This window comes from Spodoptera frugiperda, chromosome 31, assembly GCF_023101765.2.
Source record: "Spodoptera frugiperda isolate SF20-4 chromosome 31, AGI-APGP_CSIRO_Sfru_2.0, whole genome shotgun sequence".
In the NCBI taxonomy this organism is placed as follows: Eukaryota; Metazoa; Arthropoda; class Insecta; order Lepidoptera; family Noctuidae; genus Spodoptera; species Spodoptera frugiperda.
In genome coordinates, this window is record NC_064242.1 from 7,826,549 (window position 1) to 7,846,694 (window position 20,146).

At 34.5% G+C, this 20,146-nt stretch overlaps 3 protein-coding genes across 5 annotated transcripts; 1 reads left to right on the forward strand and 2 right to left on the reverse strand.

Annotated features, from left to right (window-relative positions):
- Positions 1-843: 843 nt before the first annotated feature.
- LOC118276514 (organic cation transporter-like protein) lies at positions 844-5,897 on the reverse strand. 3 transcript variants are annotated; one of them, XM_035594868.2, is made up of 4 exons: positions 5,666-5,889; positions 5,241-5,588; positions 4,200-4,607; positions 844-3,895 (listed from the first exon to the last, which is right to left on the reverse strand). In XM_035594868.2, exons 1-4 carry the CDS (start codon positions 5,698-5,700, stop codon positions 3,184-3,186), a joined length of 1,503 nt encoding a protein of 500 aa, XP_035450761.1. In that variant the 5' UTR covers positions 5,701-5,889; the 3' UTR covers positions 844-3,183. The 3 variants fall into 3 exon arrangements, with proteins under 3 accessions (XP_035450761.1, XP_035450763.1, XP_035450762.1); XM_035594870.2 differs by having other exon boundaries at positions 3,751-3,895; positions 4,487-4,607; positions 5,666-5,893; XM_035594869.2 differs by having other exon boundaries at positions 3,766-3,895; positions 4,472-4,607; positions 5,666-5,897.
- A 797-nt stretch (positions 5,898-6,694) lies between these two features.
- LOC118276247 (polycomb protein Scm) lies at positions 6,695-16,911 on the reverse strand. Its single transcript, XM_035594491.2, has 5 exons — positions 15,650-16,911; positions 13,810-14,107; positions 13,462-13,677; positions 12,601-12,825; positions 6,695-11,551 (listed from the first exon to the last, which is right to left on the reverse strand). The coding sequence occupies exons 1-5, from the start codon at positions 16,699-16,701 to the stop codon at positions 11,417-11,419; spliced, it is 1,926 nt and encodes a 641-aa protein (XP_035450384.2). The 5' UTR covers positions 16,702-16,911; the 3' UTR covers positions 6,695-11,416.
- A 1,543-nt stretch (positions 16,912-18,454) lies between these two features.
- LOC118276250 (aminoacyl tRNA synthase complex-interacting multifunctional protein 1) lies at positions 18,455-19,963 on the forward strand. Its single transcript, XM_035594496.2, has 3 exons — positions 18,455-18,637; positions 18,732-19,223; positions 19,317-19,963. The coding sequence occupies exons 1-3, from the start codon at positions 18,530-18,532 to the stop codon at positions 19,602-19,604; spliced, it is 888 nt and encodes a 295-aa protein (XP_035450389.2). The 5' UTR covers positions 18,455-18,529; the 3' UTR covers positions 19,605-19,963.
- The last annotated feature ends 183 nt before the right edge of the window (positions 19,964-20,146 follow it).

A 20,146-nucleotide genomic window follows, 5' to 3' on the forward strand; every position in this document is an offset into this window, starting at 1 on the left:
GGCCGTGGTATCACTTCGGTCAGGCCGGCCCATTCTAGCCGAAGCATGGCTCTCCCACACTTAAACTTACAAGAGGGACGGAGCTATACAACCTACATAGCTCAGTCCCTCTTGCACTGCTCAATGATCGACCATTCTGACACAATTGTATTAGCAGACTAAGGCCCCAGGTTTGGCAAACGTAGGTAAGGATGGTAGTCTGCAGGAATCCATAATCTTTTGCTTTTATTACAATTGGCATACTTATCACTGTATTTTGATTCATCACTTCTCCACAATAATAATATTATTTTAGACACAGTGACTAAATTCACGAAACACGGAGTACTTTTTAAGGTTCCGTAGCCAAATGGCAAAATACGGAACCCTTATAGCTTCGTCACGTCTGTCTGTCTGTCCGTCCGTATGTCACAGCCAAATGCTGAAACTTTGCAGGTTCATGTATTTCGGTAACCGCTATTTTGAATAAAAAATAATAAAATACATATTAATTTAAACATATTAATATAAACATATATATAGAATCAAGATCTCGGAAACGGCCTCAACGATTTTCTTGAAAGTTACAGTTTAGGGGTATTTCGGGTCAAAATTCGATTTATTTAGGTTCCAAGTCCAAGAAAAGTTCGGTTCCTAAGATACAGGCAATAAGTTAATAATAAATTTTCTTGATAATGGACGACTAACGCCATCTATTTTTCAAAAATCGCTACGGAGCGAAACTCGGTCAACCAGGTACTAATTATATTCATAAGAGACAAAGGTCCAAAAAAAACATGGCACCTCCCCTTTTATAACAACAAACCTAGACTAAACTAAACTAAAAAATAAGAAAAAGACTAATAAAATAAAATAATATATTATTTATATAACATTAACAATTGATATATCAACTTGGCTGTATAAAAAATATGCCAAGTTACAAACAAAAGGAGAAGGGGACTTTTGGGCCCAGCAGTTAACTAGTGTAGCGCGGGAATTAAAAAAGTAACATACGTAGTCTATTGTGTGATTACTCTGTGGTTGCAACGTCACGGAGACGCCCAATGAGAGCGCGTGAACGACCACTCCTCCCGACCGCCGCAACCTCGCGCGCCGGCGCAGCCATTGCGAGCGGTGAGAGAGAGAGCGCCCCGACCACCGACGCGTACGGACGTGTTGAGAAATCCTCCGCGGCTCTATATCACGCCATCTTTTATTCTAGAACTTTTCTCGATTATCCGCCATTTTGTGTAACAAGTTTTGTATGTAAGTTTGTAAGTCTCGTGTTCGAAGAACAATGTTAACAATTATGTAAATAGACATTAAAAGTGATTTGACTTTAAAGTGCCGCTTTATTTAAACCACCTCTGAGTTTGGAAGTTGCCTTTTAAACTGGCTTCCAACTAAGTGGCCTTTTACACTAGTTGAAATGTATATTAAAAAAACCGTCATATTTTTCTAAAGGAAATCACAAAATATGGTACCTTGTTTCTATCTAGGAAGCGAGAAAACTTAAATTAAGTTATAAAACATTAATGATTATTTAATCATTTATGTATAACGTACTCTTTGATTTAAACTTCTTAAAACACTTCTGTCTGACATCAGTCAGTCACCGATTGACAGATGACACTCGTTCGTTGTGTTTCGTTCTGAGTGCGCACGTATTTTCCATGTTTTATTGTTAAACCCCACGACCTCGGCTTTATAAAGGACTTTTGACGGATCTTGCATCTCTAAATTACCTGACTCTCTATTTTGGACAACTGTTTAAGCCTATCAATCGGATATTGACGACATGGATCGCTGTGTAAATTGTACGATGGCGACTGGTCGCAGTAACTCTATTGGCAAAAGAGTCTTGGAAGATGTGGCGATTTTATCAGTTATTCGTCAGTGGCGTGCATCTCAGCCTGTATAATATGGTATCTCAGTTGGGAAAGATACCAAGAAAATATACGTACCCCGACCCCCTACACAATTCTTAGATGATATTCTCCTAATTATTGAAGATGAATAATATATATTTTATACTAATATTGATGTTTTATTTATATATCCTCCTGTCCCTTTTTTAGTTTTTAAAAGATTAGTGCCTATTGCTTCTAAGGGCGCACTTGTAAAGCCTCTGGTGTTTCTAGTGTCCATGGGCGGCGGCGATTGCTTACCATCAGGTAATACGTGTGCTCGATTACCGGCCCCATAAAAAAAGGGCCTATGCACACCACGTTTTTTAAACGCGCCGTCGACGCGCGACTGTAGCGATACAGACGCGATACGCACGCAAGTTAGACGCGGCCTGTAGACCTTTGCACACCTGACACGCGTGTGTAGCGATACAGACGCGTGTGTAAGGATGCGGAAGCGATGCAAACGCGCGTGTTATCGATACACACGCGCTGGTGCCGCGCGTTTCAAACGACAACAGACTGCACTGTAGGAGAAAAACGGCCGGCGACGCGCGTTTCCTAAACGCGCGTCGCTGGCCGTTTATAAAACGTGGTGTGCATAGGCCCTAAGTGCAGAATATTGAATGTAAAAACTTGTCTTCGACTGTAGCGACTGTTCGGGGCACTGGAAAGCCAAACGTGTCAGATCTTCGACACGTCACACACGCTCCTTGCTTAAAACCATAACACAACCAAAACTATTCAAAAGTATTTCGTAAAAAACACAAAAAAACTGCAATGTTATAATATAACCTCACCTTTACTACATTAGGTACATATAACTTGATTCCTGGATAGCCAAATTTCATCAAATTTTCAGTGAGGCTTTGTTATTATATCCTCTTACAAATAAGGCTAGTTTGATTCAGTTAACACCTGGGCCCAGAAATGTATGGAGAAGTCCCCTTCTCCTTTCAAAACAATAAGGTAAAAAAATTATGTATAAAAATACTGGATATAAGATTAACGGCGATGTTATCTAGATGTTTGATACCTACTCAATGGCATATGCTTCCTAATAGTTGATTAAAGAAAAATATTTATTTAATGGATGATTAAGACTCTACTCTCCAACCTTTAATTGTTTATTATAGACCCCCGGCTTTCATGTTAATAATTAAAATCTATAACTCGGAAAGCCCAACAATAGGGAAGGACAGTTTAGCATTTATATTTACCTAAAAAGAGAACCGACTATAATTTAGAAATGGAAAATGGATCGACTGTCGAGGAAAATCTTTAGTGCATCTGCTTATTTTGATGGTTTTGTTACTAGTTTTGTTGCTGGTTTTGTAAACGCTTTTTCACCTTCCTCTAAAGTATTCGTGAGTTCACACCCTTTAGTTTCAGGTAAAAGTAGCGTTATAAAGAAGGCTAAGAAAGGAATCAGTGCGAATGTGAGCGGAGTCAGTGAGGGATGAATGTCTTTTAAGTCTAGTACAAAAGGAGCCACCATTGAACCGATCCTAGCCGACATAGATGACAAACCGACAGCACAATTTCTGACTACAGTAGGGAATAACTCACAACAGACCAAATAAACAACAACAAATACAATGAAGCTAGTTACAACTCCAACAGTAGCACATACTAGAGATACCACACCTTCTGAAAATGCCAAAATAATTAAGCAAGATGAACAAATGAAATGACAAATTAGTAATATGGTCTTCCTACCCATCATTTTCATCATAGGTATAGACAGTAAAGTGCCACACAATACAGATCCAGAACTGCCAGCCACATTAAGAAAAATATTACCGCTTAGTTGGCCAACATATTGCGCTACCCCATAATAACAGTACGAGCATGTCAACCAATTGAATGCCATGGCCAAAATGCGTGTCCGAAGATTAGGCGTTTTAAACAGATCGGCTGTGGAGCCTTTATTTACTTTGGATTTTGACGCAGCGTGTTGATAAGCTTCAACATTTGCACGCACGTTTTCGACAGGACGTTTATTTCTGTAATAAAAAGACATGTTAAATAAGGAGTACGTGACACGGCTACTAAATACTAGCTACATCGACTGTATTAGGTGTATATCAGAATTTGTATTAAGTATGCCATAAAGAGTATTTTAATACCTATTGACGTTATCATCATCATTATCAAAAACAAAGAAAAATTAAAAATTGTTAGCAACAGCAGGTTTGGTAAGATACCGGGAGGTATATGACAATGGCGTCCATAATATCAGATACGACTGCGATAGCTTTTGAAAATCTCTGTAGATACAAACATTGTACAGACTTCATTTTAACTTACACTTTAGCAACATGTTGCAAAATTTTAATGGCTCTTTCGGTTTTTCCCTTCGCTATTAACCATCTCGGTGTTTCCGGTAAAGAATAAAAATAGATAAGACAAAGGAGAGTCGTTAAAGTTATGACCATTTGATATCGCTTATAATCTCTATTGTAATACGCAACCAATGGCAGTGCCATGCTACTTAAGTTGAAAGCTGCTTGATAAAGGGCTGAGAAGATCTCTCTATGTCCTGGTCCAATAAATTCCATTAAAATTACAAAACTAATAACCATGGTTCCGCCTACCGATATGCCGATCCCAAATCTAAATATAGTGAACAGTTCAAAAGTATGTACATAAGCTGCAGTAAGTGCACATACAAATTGGAGAATACAAGCCCCTATTAAGGGAATCCTTCTACCGAATCTGAAACAAGATTTTATTTGTTAGGTATTATTTATTAAATTTTTTGCCACATTACTGTACAAAGGTGGGCTAATGCCTTAGGCATTCTTATTAGCCAACCAAAAATTAGGCGATGCAGTGAGGACATGGTCGGTTACCCGTTGGCTGTTGGCTGGAGACCTGAACCTGCCAGTTTACTGACCGAGATTCTTGATACTAGGACCAACAGGAATAACAATGCCATCCATCGAGTGTTATGCGGGAAAATATGCGATTACCACTGTACTCTTAATCGCTTAGGTCACCAATAATAAGTTACTGTTTATAAGTGAATTTTATCAGTAGGTTGTCTTTCTTCGACTGATATAGCTTTCTAAACAAAACCTCTTTAAACAGTCCTATGAAGGAAAAGTGAAGTGTATAGGTAAAACGGCACACCAACACCATAATTATTATTTTCAGCGAGAATACTTTCACTGCTCAACAAAGGCGTCCCCATTTTTATTAAACAATCCCCCACGACTCTGATTACGCCCAAGATCTATTCTACCTCTCGCAGTTCGTGGTCGCCACTTGAGTAGGCACGTAGTCTGCCCATTACACACCATCAAAATTATTATAATATTTTGTCAAGATATAAAAAAAATATCTTACTTGTCGGCCAACTCTCCAAAAATGATGCTTCCAACAAGCGTGCCTGCTTGAAAAGCTAACTGTGAGAAACTGGTTAACCATTTCTTATGACAAATTAATTTAAATTCCGTGATTATTGTCCGAGTAAATATTCTTGTATCAAAAATTGGGTCATCACACGGACAACCATTTAATATTCCAGTAGATTTGCAAACAAATTGAGTAGGAGGAGCAAGAAATATAATGGCAAGTTGATGAAAAGCAACGGGTATCTTTGTTAAACATACTAGAATAAAAAGCCATAACTGATATCTGCCAAATGATCCAGTGATGTCTAGAATCAAATCTGACTGCTTTTTGCTGCTACCCCTGAAATATTTGGTAGGTATTTACATTAGTTAACTAACGATATTTTAAAAGAATATTAGTTTAATATAGATACTTGCCAAATATACTGATACAAATTTGATAAAATAAACATTTCAAATTGAAACTGACTATTTCCGTCATTTAAAATATATATTTTTCTGTTATTAATGTATCGAAATAATATTATCTGTCATTACTGGCCTATATTTTTGTATTTTGTGCAAGGAGTCCCTCTCATCTGTGCTTATTATAAGCACAGATGAGAGGGGAATCGGATATAGGTATGGGTATTGAGGGTGTGGGCGTGGGCGTGTGCCACATAAAAAATCCCTAATCCCTGATCCCGAAAACAGGCTGATGATGGTGATGATGAAACGGCGTCAGCCACGATATGTGGGTCTGCAGACGGTGATAAAGGGTAGCTCGCCGCCTGATCAGAAGTTCGTGTCCGATCTAATGATGCCTAATCCTTCTGACATACCCAGGTACTTGTATGAATAATTTGCAAGAGTCATTGATTGCAGTTATTTGAAATCTGAGAGTTTTAGACCCTCAGATTCCGCAATCCCTCCTCGCTTTACACGCATTACCCTTGTCTACTCCAAACTCCATTCTGATGGAAGCACTAAATTGTTGATGAACTTGAACAATTTGAAGTCATACCTAAAGGATAAGCTCTGCCTAAAAGCCCCAGTTATGTACTCAATACCGGCGTTAGGGGGGGCATGATGAGCCGATGGCCCAGGGCGACAAATTCTGGAGGGCGCCGATGCCGCCGCCGATGGGATCCGCAAAAAACTAAGGCACTGTATGTACTGAGAGTATTCAAGGCCAAACAGAACCATAGTGGGCTCAAACTGTCACCACGAAATATTCCTCTTACTATCCTTACAGGTTCTTCACTGCTATGGAATTTTCTATATCCTGGATAATAAAGCACCATATCTTACTGCGTTATTCATGACTATAAGACAGCGCGTAGGGTTGTAGGTATCTATTTTATACAACTCCAGCAACTTCATGAGCCACCTGTGACACGAGTTTTCATCTATCGAGCATTTAGTAATTAAAAAACTATTGTTAGGAAAGAATGTTAGAAAACCAGATTTCACTTTTGCGATTTTATTTAATTTATACACAACTGTTCAAATATTCACCTATTTACACAATATTAAATTTCTAGGGCAATTAAATTAAAATAATATATTACTTATGTAATTGTTTGCGACAAATATTTTTTCTTGTTTTTACTTTTTGACTGCCATGTCAAAGAAATAAAGAGTAGGTACGAAATTATGAGCTTTTGTTACCATAAGATACATGGCATACTAGACACATTCTTGTTTGTCGTTTCTAACTTGGCTGTGGCGGTCAAAAAGTTGATACTATGTGTTCTAAGGCTGCTTTGGCGTGGGACTCCACGCCGAGCGACGGCACGCGCACTGTCAGCGAGCGCTGATGGGAAGATCAGTCTTGGGAAACTTTGAACAAATTAATTTTTGTAAGGAATTTCTAATCGGCTGTACGCGTAGCCAACGTCCAAAAACATATCAATACATATAACAACATGAATCAACAAAACTAACTCAGTTGTAAACAAAAATGGTCTTTCTTTTATATGTGTATTATAGGGTTATAAAGTTTGTTTAGCTTTGTAGCTTTGTTTTTTTTTTGTGAGGTTGACTTAAATTATTTAGGATACCATCTGAAACTGGTGTTCTAAGATCCATCTCTTGTTATTACATGTTCTGAGTTCGAGATATAGCAGAGGATCTCCGCCATTAGCAATGGCTGTAGGTGCGCGTGCAAGCGGCGTGAGACGCGTGAGACTAAAATCAGCCTAACAGAACATTATTATGATGCACAGCATTGCTAACTGTTTATTTTTTCCAATGCCCTCTCCTTCTTCATGTATGTATTGATAAAAAAAAATAAGGAATTGGATATAAGTATTCACTGTATCGACATAACTTATTCAGTTTCGATATATTATGTACTTAAAAAGCTTAAATATCTTGACAATTTAAAGCGAAAGATCTAAAAATACGTGCTCTACTCGCAACATTTGTCGGAACTATGTGAAACAGTTTGAAATAGACGTATCATATATTATTTTAGATTATTTAAAACTTCAATCGAATATAAAGCCTTATGATTTTTAATAGGATTCGAACCGAGATACATACTTTGCTGTTGAGCAAATAAAGTTACGCGACGAAACAATATTAAATAGGTAATCGCAACTAGATAAATTAATCTATAAACAACTCTACTTACAAGGATAACGATATCTAATGTTCTATAAATTAAAGTGAAATAATTAAGATTTGTTTTTCAATAGTATGTAATAGACCAAAGCCAATGGATCACTCCCTCTTAAAATAAAATTATCTATACCAAAATATTTACATCAACAAAATAGGAAAATTATATAACTACTTCACTTATTTACTTCATGTCATGTGAAAACTTAAATATACATCACGTAATTATCATAGCAACATATCAATCTTTTAATATTATTTTTTTAACAGATAACATTGAAATATCACATGATGAAATGTTTCAACACAATAATGCATGAAAATGCGTAAATTAAATACGATCATAGCTTTATAAATAAAATATGTCTTCAATGTTACAATTACAGTTATTTTTTATATTAATAATCTTTTAAGGAACAAACAATAAAAGTACAATTGAAAAGAATGTTCAATAAACATGTTCATACAGGTTGATTAAAAAGGTTGATGAAAAATATTGACAAATATAGTGAAAGACGATTTTATGGACATTGTGTAGTCAATTCGCCTTATAAAATCACAGCTTCTGTTGGTGTCATAGAGCGCTAATTTACCTAAATGAGGACATAATTATTGGGACAATTTAAGTACACCTAGTTATTTACTGAAAGGCACTAAGACCCTAATCTACAATAAAATTTCTGTACATGGTTTCGAATTTGAGTTCCATACTAATTTATGTACTTATAGCGTTTAGGCAACATGTTGATCGCATGACTAGCCAATATTTATGTACAATTAAATTAAAACCTAAATAGTACAGCCTGATATATGAATTTATGGAATAATACGCAAGATGCTGGATGAGCTCTTACTACATTAAATGCAATTTTACTCATTGATATAGTTATTTACATGACTAAACTAATATTACAAAGAAAACTCACTTGGAGAAATGTCAAGAGTGGAGACTGTGGTTTATAGTTGATACCTTAGTATTATATTATTAACAATGGTCTTATTAAAAACAAGCTACTAAATAACTTAAGGATTTTATTATTGCAAATTTTGATAACGTTCAGACAATCCTCCCATCCCTGTAACACAATTATGCGACAAAAATATTAACAGTCTACCCTCGCAACATGAGAAAATGGTCTCATAATACTTAAAATATGGAAGATAGAAAAATACCAGCGCATAGAGGTTATTTTCTACCTCCAATTCTACTACAATAGTTATAATACGACAAGAGGTGCCCTGCAAGAGACTGAGAGACTGAACTGTATAATTGCCATGAGAGACATTTTCGTGAATTTAAGTTAGTTAGTTAGTTATAAGAGAAATTCTGGAGAATAACAGATATTTTATATTTATACTATATTTTCAACAACTCTTCAAATTTCTACTACTTATTATAAGTACTTCTGTATTGAATACGGGTATATTCGTTATATTGGAGTCCAGGAAATGTGTAAGGAGTGTTGTCCCCACTTTCGCTAGATTCATTCAAGATATGTTATTGGTAGAAAAAATACTGCATTCATATCTAGGTATTTACTTATTAGTTAGTTAGGTATCGAATTCATATTCATAAAATATAACTAAAAAAAAGCTCTCTAACCACTCTAACGTCCATGGATAGCACGGTATCCAAAAAAAAAGGAGCGTCATACGTCCATGGATACTATAGTTTCCAAAGCGACTAGTTCTGTTTAACTCCCTCTAGTTTAAAATACGGTCTTGTTTGGTGAGTTTTGACTGATTATCTATACAGCTGAATAAATTGTTCGACGAAAAAATAAGACATGGCGTTGTAATATGCTTTGACAAACAAAATATAAATTTTTAAAGTTAGTTGACTCGTTTTTGAAGTGTTTTTGTGAGTTCCAACAATTATGTCGTAAATACTACAGTTTTGTTTAATTTATCTTGGAAGTGTTATACATCAAAATAAACTAGAAGATTTGTGCTTTACGATGATGTATAAATATCACAGTTTTAGCTGATAAATCTAGTCTAATTTTAACTTCAAACGATTGTTTCGAAAAAAATGGCCGGTCGTATGGTGTTAGCCACTTTTAGTTTTGTTTATACATATTTTACATACTTTGCATTACAATAGTATATAAAATATCGAAATACATTTCGTAATAAGCAAAATAATACATTTTTCAAAGAGAAATATACTAAATTCATTGAAGATTCCATAATAATGTCAATGTGTTCCTCAGGTTTTTTGATGTGTAAAATTACGAGTAGTGTTTTCTTTCGATTTAATTACAATATTTAGAGTTAACCGAATATAATCATATATACATCAAAAGAAAGGGTAATGAGTCTAGTTTGTTGTAAAAATATTTTATTGATAAAATATGCAATAGTTGTGCCGTATATTCTAAAAAGGTAGAAATAATTCTGTTTTTTTTTCTGTGTTTCATGTTTAACCCGTTTTATTGTATTTTAAAGATTAACTAAAGATTTAAAAAAATCCTTAAGATTGTAGAGTATTTTTCTATCTTTTTTTTGGTATTCTTTTCTTTATTCTAGGCGTTACGGTTCAGTAGCTATATAGGTTTTTTGTTACGACGAACTTGCGAGTCGCACGTTAGAGAGATAAACGGTCGCGCGGGCCGGACGTTAGAGTGGCTAAGAAGCATTTTTAATCCGCACGCAATACAGAAGTCTTGTGATTAATTGAAATGGCATTTCAGAGCAAATTCTTCAGTTGGAATATGTAATATTAATGTAGAAATTAATATTTTATTGCCATATTTTTTTTGATAAATATGAAATGTTTCTACTTTTATTTTAATAAATACTCATCAATTTATGGTTATTATAAGGTACTTATTCACGCTTAATACTGAATTTTGCTCTGAAGTCTCATCTCAAAACCTTAATTTGCAGATAAAATCTTCAATATATAACATTTTGACGATTGACCATATTCTTTGTCAATAATATAATTATAATTTTCTGATTGTCGTAATTATCTTTAATCTGTAGATCAGTCATATCTATACATATAACTTATCTGCTACAAATAAGTAATTGTAACAGGAACTCAGAGTTCTAAATATCGGTTTAATTAACAATTTATTAAGTTAAATTTCTGAATGTGTATCTATATGTATGCTTTAAATATTATGTGGAGGTAGGCATATCCTTTCCATACGCTAATGTTTTACGAATATTACCAGTTTAAGATTACAACCGGACGTTAGCATATGTCCGGTGGGCGTCAGAAATGGATTATAGATTCGAAATATCGTTAGAATTACACATATAAAGGTACTTACAGATTGCTTTCGATCATAACTTTGATTAAGAAAACAAATAAAAACAAAAACATAAATTGAAACTTCATGAATCATAAGGTTTAAAAACAACTTTATGTATTGTTGGTGAGATTCAAAAAAATAAAGCAGATTCCAGTATTGAAAAGTCAAAGATTATTACTTGTCTTGTTATACTTCAAAAAAAGCTTATTAATAAAAAAAAACTAAGAAACTTATAGTTTCTAACTCTAGGAGTGAATTATTGTTATAATATTGAATACCTAGTACACAATAGAGTACACACTTAGGTACTATAATGCCGGCGATTTTTTATTTTGGATACAAGATTGCAAATTTTTAATGCAGGACCTAACTTTAAACCCATATATTTCATCATCATATCCGAGTTTAGCAACAGTAGGGCTTTTCCATCTATTTCCTGTAACAATCCAAAAAATTTAATCAGTAAATTATTAATTTATAACCCTCGACGTCTTACTATACAGGGTGTCCCTGAAGTCGACGTCCAACAGGTGGTGCCTGTGATGATCGGCAAGGCTCTAACTGTGATCAAAAAATATTTAAAAAAATCTATGTCCTACAGTTTTTAAATTACAGTGACTTATGTGTTATCCACGAAAAAGTACACCCTGTGCCAGTCTTTTGACTCTTGTTGCTACAAATCTTTATTTTTTCGTCTGCAGTCTTCCTTACATTATCCTGAATAGTGCTCCAGTAATATGGAATCATAAATTCTTAGCCTACTGCTTTAGATTGGAAAACATTGTTAGTTTTAGAGGAACCAAATACTCTGAATAAAATTTTCACCTTACTTTAAGTGACTGTACTGAATAAATTATGTATGGCGCTAGTAGTGGCAAATTTCACCAAAGTTGGCGCATTTAATAAGGATTATAAAATGGTATAGCACTTTGCACATTATTTCTTAAATTCGACACAAAAAAAGATTTTTCAACGAAACTCCGTTTCGATGAATTTATTTGTACTTACTAATATTTCTTCTAGTGTACTCAAATCATACGTTATAACCTCGTATGCACTAGACAGCACTTTGCACGCTATTTGTCATCATCATGTTGAAAATCAGCGAGGATCTCTTGTCAAACAACATTGTCTGTTTACCCGTGATTTCGTTTGCAGCATTCGTCGGCAATATTATCGCTAGACGAACTGGTGTTGTGCATCTCGAGTAATATATATATAATTTAAATTACTGTAGGACTTAGATTTTTTTTATATTTTTCTGATCATATTTGGAACCTTGCCGATCATCTGGTGCCTGTTGGACGTCGATTTCAGGGACACCCTGTATAGACTACGCATTTAGGGCAATGACTTAGTTCGCTTAACTTTGAAAATTGAAGGACTTCCGCATTTTTGATGTAGATTGGGTAACACACTTCTTAATAAAAATAATAGAAAGCAGATGGTTAAGTAAAAAAAACAATTAAGATGGTTGACACTCACGTGTTTCCTAAATAAGTCGGCATGAGCGGCAAGGGCAGGGTCGGCGGCTGCGATAAACCCGATGACGTCTTCGACGGACCAGTCCGCGGGCGGCGCGGCAGGCGAGGGCGGAGGTGGCGCCCCTGTCGTAGAGGAAGCTGGCTCGGGTCGCTCTGGAGACACGCGTGCCAACTTGCCACTCGAGCACTCACCCGACCCATTCACACTGTTTGCTGGACTCTCCTCCTATAAAGAAAAGAAGGCATATAAGTCACTGAATGTGGTATGACCAAGCTGGAGTAGCACACTATACATATTACTGAATGAATATCCAGCCATGGACATATACAGACAATTGAAATAATAAATTAGAGAAAATCACGAATACTGAGTACCATTAATTCTTTATGGATAGCTGGATATAAAATCTAGAACTATGCCCAAAGTTTTTCCATGTTACATAATTGAATAAATTGTGTGTCCTCTGTCAATGTATCAGCTAGATATGTTGTACATACAGTTCTACCATTTTATGCTAGTTTAGCTATAGCTCTATCTTCCCCCTAAAATAGGCTACTTTCCTACTAGTCAAATTCAATACTTTTTTCGAAACGTCAAAAACTATATTTTCTATGAACTTTGTATGAAATAGTGCGTTATGACGTCATAAGTTTTTGACGTCAAATAGCAGACTTATTTTTAGAAATATAGCTAGAAAAAATCGAAAATTAAATAGTTCATCAAATTTATGAATGAGAGTGTGATTATTTTTTAATATTTTATTGTATTGAAAAGTTGTAATAATTTCTTTTTGACCGAGGATAGTACCCAATTGTAATGTCTTGTAATAATGTTTTGACATGAATAAACCTGAATACTCACATTATTAGGCCTCTTTACACCAGATGTGACATTATTATTAGATGTAGATTCTCCACAAAGAGTGCAAGGCCGACCAGCAGCCTCACCAGTGTCTATCTCTATCATTCCAATACAGCTACCAACTCCACTAGTAACAGCTTTCAACCAATTCTTAAGTTCATCTAATGTGAGCTCTGTCGGGACTTTCACTGAATAGTTTTTATTTCCTGATGAAACCTGAAATATGTTAATATTTTTAAATAAATAAAAAAACCTTTAACAAATTATTCAGACAAAACCCAAAACATACTTCAAATACAAAATGTTGGTAAAAGTCCATTAAATAAAATATAAGACTTGATAAATTACCTGTACATTTGTTATATTAGAATAACTACTAGATGCTGTTAGTATTGCCCGCGTCAACCTTTGAGGGTCAGGATGGACACTGAGCAATTCTTTGACCAAAGCTTCAGCAGCTCCTGATGGGCCAGTCCCTAATACAGATGTTGGTAAAGAGCTGCTACCACCGGTACAACTGCTGCGGATACGGAGGCACACTGTGGCTACTGGTGTTGGTGTTACAGAAGTGTTCGAGTTCCCAGCTCCTGTAGATCCACCTTCTGGTAAAGCTGGATTAGGCATACCACTAGGCCTTAGCTTAAATCTGTAATGTTTATCAAATCTATTAGAAAAATATATATCAAATGATAAATGATATTTATTTCTGTAAATAGATTATAAAATAACACTTTTACACGTCAATATTTCAAATAGCTAGATGAGACCAGCATTTCCTATCCGACTACTCTGAGAAGAAATGCCGAAACAAACTCAGAGGTATCAATGCACTTACTGCTAGTTAACAACATTTGTGATGACTAATCACATAACCAAAGACAATTTCTTTGGCAATAGCAGAGCGGACTGCTATGGTAAACCTTAGGATTTGCACAATATAGGTCAACCCAACATAGTAGGTGTAGGTCACAATGTCATGACAGATGAAGGAAGTTTAGAAGTGATTAAGTAATCATTGTGTTATTCCTAAAACCAACATTGGTGAATGTTGCTTTTAGTTGTTCTATGTTGGTAAAACCTAGTATTTACTGAATTGTAAAATAAAACCCGAAAAAAACATCTCATTACAATAAATTCATATATCCATACATTTATTTTATAAATAACCAATTAATCACTAACTGCTGTTACTATTGTATCATAATAATCATAATCATTTTTATTAAAATGATTTAAAAGTCACTGTTTTGCATACACCAGCTGAATGCTGGTGTGTAGTGTAGTGCTGACCACAACATTTTCTTTTACTTTTGTAATGGAGAATGTTAATATTAAAAAAATAACTTCACATTCTTATATTTAAATAGCTTTAAAACATTATTTAGTGATAACCTACTACTTAGTTATAAGTATTAAAAAATAATGACATAAAACTATGACATCACAGTACAATAAATTAATATAAAATCAATACAAATTAATTCATTACATCGAGTGCTTCTTAGTTACACACATGTCTAAAAACGTTAACATTCTTCATTATCAAACAGTTAAAGAAAGTTTATCGAAATAAATAATAAATATCAAAATTAAAAAGATTTCAAATAAGAAATCAAACTGCTCTTACAGTGACTCTCTCTTCTTCAACTGAAGCATAATTAATTGATCTTAAGACACAAACTAGATAACACTTTTGGGGCTATAATATTCACAGGGACACCATGACAGCTCATGACTGGTTGCGCCACCATGGTGTTCCGTTGAATTGCAGCCCTAAGCATTTTTTTTTCATTATTAACCATATGACCACCACATTAAAAACCAAAAACATGCCTTCAGCACCAAACTAAGAATTCATCCTTAATAGTTGTTTTTTAAATTATATTCATTATTATAGATGAGATATGTAAGAAAAAAATCCATTTATATATATATATATACATCATCCATTATAAAATCATATATATATACATTATTCATTATCCATTTATAAAATTGGTAAGGAAGCATAATTATTTCTTAATTATTTAACGAAAGCGCTTTTGGCATTCTGATGGGTTGGCTTATTCACACTGGCCAATCAGAATGAGCGCAAACTTGTACTAATGGATATAGAATTATGTTCAAGTTGTTATTATTGGTGTGTCATGTATACATCATCTATAAAAAATAAGACAAGATGAATTACCTTGATGGAGTGGTAGCACTTTTCTGTCCAGGAGGTTGTAAAGGATGTCCAGCCCTAGCACACCAACCAACTGGAAATATGTCTCTTGAATCATACCTGCACCAGTAATCAAATGCACCTCTCCACCCATCAAATGTTACATGTATCTGATCATTTTTCACTGCCCCAACCGTGGCACAACAAATGAGTTGTGGATTTTTCTTATCTACTGCCTCTAATTTTTGTCCAACAACAAACACATTTGACTTAGGTGTTGGAGGCTCAGGTTGAAAAACTTTAGCTGGAGCCATTTCAGCACCATTTAAAGTTTTGAGTAAAAACATGGGCCAACTGCTAGCATTCATCCGAAACCCTAATGGTGGCTGCAACATGCCATCATTTCTTTCACAGTGACCAATGGGGTGAATGTCACCTGCATCAACAAGACGCCAAAAATCATTCTTATTGTCACTGCCATCAAGCCTCAGCCTCAATCGAGGGCCTAACACTCCAACAACGGTCGCAATACATGTTGATGTCAAATTACGTGGGTCTAGTGCTTCTAATTTCATTCCAACTTTGAAGTCGTTTACAGGGGGCATTGGAGCCTGTTTAAAACATTCTTGAGAGGCTGCTACACTATTAGTATCTTTCATGTATTCATTCCAATCAAACGCCTGATAAATGTCATAAAAAGAACCTGTAGAATTATTATTCGCATGATTTTCTGTTCCATTAGCCCCATTACCCGATTGTGGTGATGAAGTACGTTTCTCGTTTTTCTTTTGATACTTGTTTAAACAATATGTAGAACAAAAATTCTTGCTACTTGAAGGTGCATTACCACGAATAACATTATCACAATGAAGACAGGCGCCTTTGCTGTATGCCTGTCTAAATTCAGACAAACACGTTTCTGAACAAAATTCTTTTTTTCCGTTTTCGGTCGGCAGGACATATTTTAATGGTGTTTTACTTTCAGCACACCAAGTGCATGTACGTTTTGGAGGTCTTCCAGGTCCACGTATTTTGCCGGGAGCTGGCCCGGATGAGCCGACAGTGTTGTTTGACATCGTCCCGTATGTAGATTTTAATACATTATATTATTCCAACTCTTAGTGCACAAAACAACCACTTTACATTATAATCCACACTTACGCCAAATCACAATATTATAATTATTAAATTAGATTTATTTGCACAAAATATAAACAACGTCAGTGCGTATTTATGACGCGCTTCCAACGGCCATCTTTGTTCTTTTTTTGTTTTTTTTTATTTAGTCGACAGACGGAATGGCAACTTGCTATCTGGCAACATGTAAATTAAATTTTTTTAAATATTTTTAAAGGTCAAAAATATTTATTTTTGTAAAAAATAATATTTCCTGATAAAACTCATAAATAAACAATTAATTTCATAAAATAATTTTGCAACAGTACTATCAGTACATCCCAAACAATACAAAATTACTTAGAAAAAAGTAGGTACCCTCACACAACAAGTTTATTTTGTTTTTACATAGTTTTATTGCCAGTGAGGCTAAAATGACAACAATAAAGAAGAACTTAGTTAAGAAAGAAAATGCTGTAAATATTATAACGTTATGTAAATACTAGCTTTTGCTAGCGGCTTTACACGCGTTAAATTCGAAGTTATATACATATTAACCATCACCTTCATCACTCTATCTATTATAAATTTATAAGAATCTAACAAAATCTGTCACGTACTTTATAAGATCTAAAGCATAAAACACACTGACAGCCGAAAGCGACTGTGTTTTATACTGTGTAGTGTTACTAAATAGTGATTAAATAACAGTTCAATAATTAAGTACTCAGTACGGCGCCGGCACTATTGTAGATTTCAAGTATTGTGGTTGTAGGCGTAATTTTACGCCTACAACTTACTTGCATTGTTACATACTTGCGTTTTTAAACGCCAAGTTAAACAAATTAACTCAGTTATCTTGATATTATGGATCCTTATCTGATATTGCGTATTTACATGCATATTTTAAAGTGCCTTACCTAGGTTTTCTTTTTTTAGTCATTTTTTCTTGTCTTTTATTATAGGGCTATTTCTAGGTTTATTATAATAAACTACTGTACTAAACTACTACTATTGTAGCATTATATTGCTATAATAAAATGGTCTTGATTCTAATCTCACTGTCGCTGATTGAGTTCTTTTTACATCTGATTCAGTTCTCAATATCTGAATGATCTAATACCCTCTCCTGCATAAAAAAAATACGTCTGTCACTGTACTGCTTGTAGAGCTGTCAAAAATAAAACAGCTTTACTGTAATCGTCATCACATCAATCATCGATCAGTCAGTCAGTCAGTCAGGAAGTGTCCAACAGTGAGGCCAGCTTGGGTCGTTGTCCCCCAAAATGGGGTAAACATTTGTTTTTGGCTGTTTTTAAAGGAAGACATGTTTAAATGCTTTTTTTTTTCAGGTAAAGAAATCGATCCTATCGAACTCATGGTAATATTTAAAGCTCGTATATCTTATAAATTAAATTAGGAGATCTATATTAGAGACATTATAGTTGTTAGCAAGGCAAATACTTCAAGAGTTGGTAAGGTTGATTACAGGTAACACTGAAAAACTGAGGAGGAACGGGCAATGCTATCTATTTATATGGGTACACAATCCCCAAAATATATCTTTCAGGATATTTGGAGTCTAGATGTGTGTAACAAACATTATTGAATAATATATTGTTTATTCAGTAATGTTTATTTATAGTTAACTTTTATATAAAAAAAATGTTTTCGACTGAAAGACTCATATCTATGGTCATGCATGAATAACATTCTTAAAAAAAGAGAGGAGCGGCCTTTTGATTAAGTTAACCTTAACTAAAAATCTAGGTTAGAAAAATAAACTTGATGATTGCGTGTACGTTATTAAAAAGAACTATGTCTCAAAGCATTGGAAATAGAATTCTAAATAACGCTGAAATAGCTGAAAAGAAACTAGCACAATTAAGGACAAAGGTTAAGTCATCAACCTTTAATTTTTGTAACATTGGAATTACTTTTCGTAAAATCTTATTAGAGAACAACAAGTAACATATGTTTTTCATTTTAGCTAGATGAAATTAAGAAAATCAAGGTTGAGGAAAAAATACAGGCACTTACAGAGGAGAACAAAGATTTAGCTGCCAAAGTAGAAGCTGCTAAATCCAATTTAATAAGATTAGAAACATTGAATGGTAAAAAGCAATACGCCATACCAGGCAAAGAATCAGTTGCACCTGTTGAAAATGTTAAGACAGAAGATGCACCAGTTAAATCTGAAAAACAAGCTGCTACAAAGAAGGCAAAGGAAGCTGTTAAGAAACCAAAAGAGAAATCAGAGCCTGCTGGTGATTCTATCATAGATGTCAGGAAGTTAGATTTTAGAATTGGAAAAATTATTGATGTGAACAAACATCCTGATGCCGACACATTGTATGTTGAGAAGATTGACTGTGGGGAGGATAAACCCCGAACTGTTGTCTCTGGTCTTGTAAATCATGTACCGATAGATGAAATGCGTGATAGAATTGTTATGATACTAGCTAACTTAAAACCAGTAAAGGTAAGAAAATTTACTACTTACTAGTAATATTTGTAATAAATTGACATACAATGTAAATATGAGGAACATAATCTTGTAACTTTTTCTTTTCAGATGAGGGGAGTTACTTCAGAAGCAATGGTAATGTGTGCATCATCCCCTGAAAAGGTTGAAATTCTCACCCCACCACAGGGAGCTGTACCTGGTGACTTGGTAGAGTGTGAAGGTTACCCTCGAGAGCCAGAAGCTGTACTTAATCCTAAGAAAAAAATATTTGAAACCTGTGCTCCTGACCTCTTAACAAATGATGACAAAGTTGCATGCTATAAAGGAGCCCCTCTAGTTGTCCCTGGAAAGGGAGCAGTAGTAGCACCAACATTAAAAGGAGTTAATGTTAAATAGATATTTTATTAAGTTTGGTATATTTAAGGTAATGCAAGAGATTTTAATAACAGTTTTTTGATATTCCACTGCCAAGCATAACTGATTCTCACAATTTTTTAATTATCATCTGCTTACACTACTTGTCTAATTAGTCAGTATCAGTGCCATTTGAAATCGGCAGCAGTGACCTATTGTAGTAACTTATTGTATATTTATTATAACCATTTTATTTTATATAATATGAAGTGTAGTACAGTGTGTTTAGGTGATCAATTTGCTTAAACCTTAACCAGATTAAACCTAACCCTAATCAGATGTCTTCTTAATTCAAGTTGTTAAACCAAATGAGTTTTGAATACACTTTATTACATCAAAAATTTATTTGTTTTATTGTTACTCAAAAACCGCAATATTACCATGTTCTGATGAAAAGTGTATTATTGACTATTTTGTGATTCTTATAGGAGCTTGGACATTGGACATTCATAATAAATTGGTGGAATCTTAAAAACAATAGAATTTCAAACTTATACCATTGAATGAGATAAATGAAACAACAT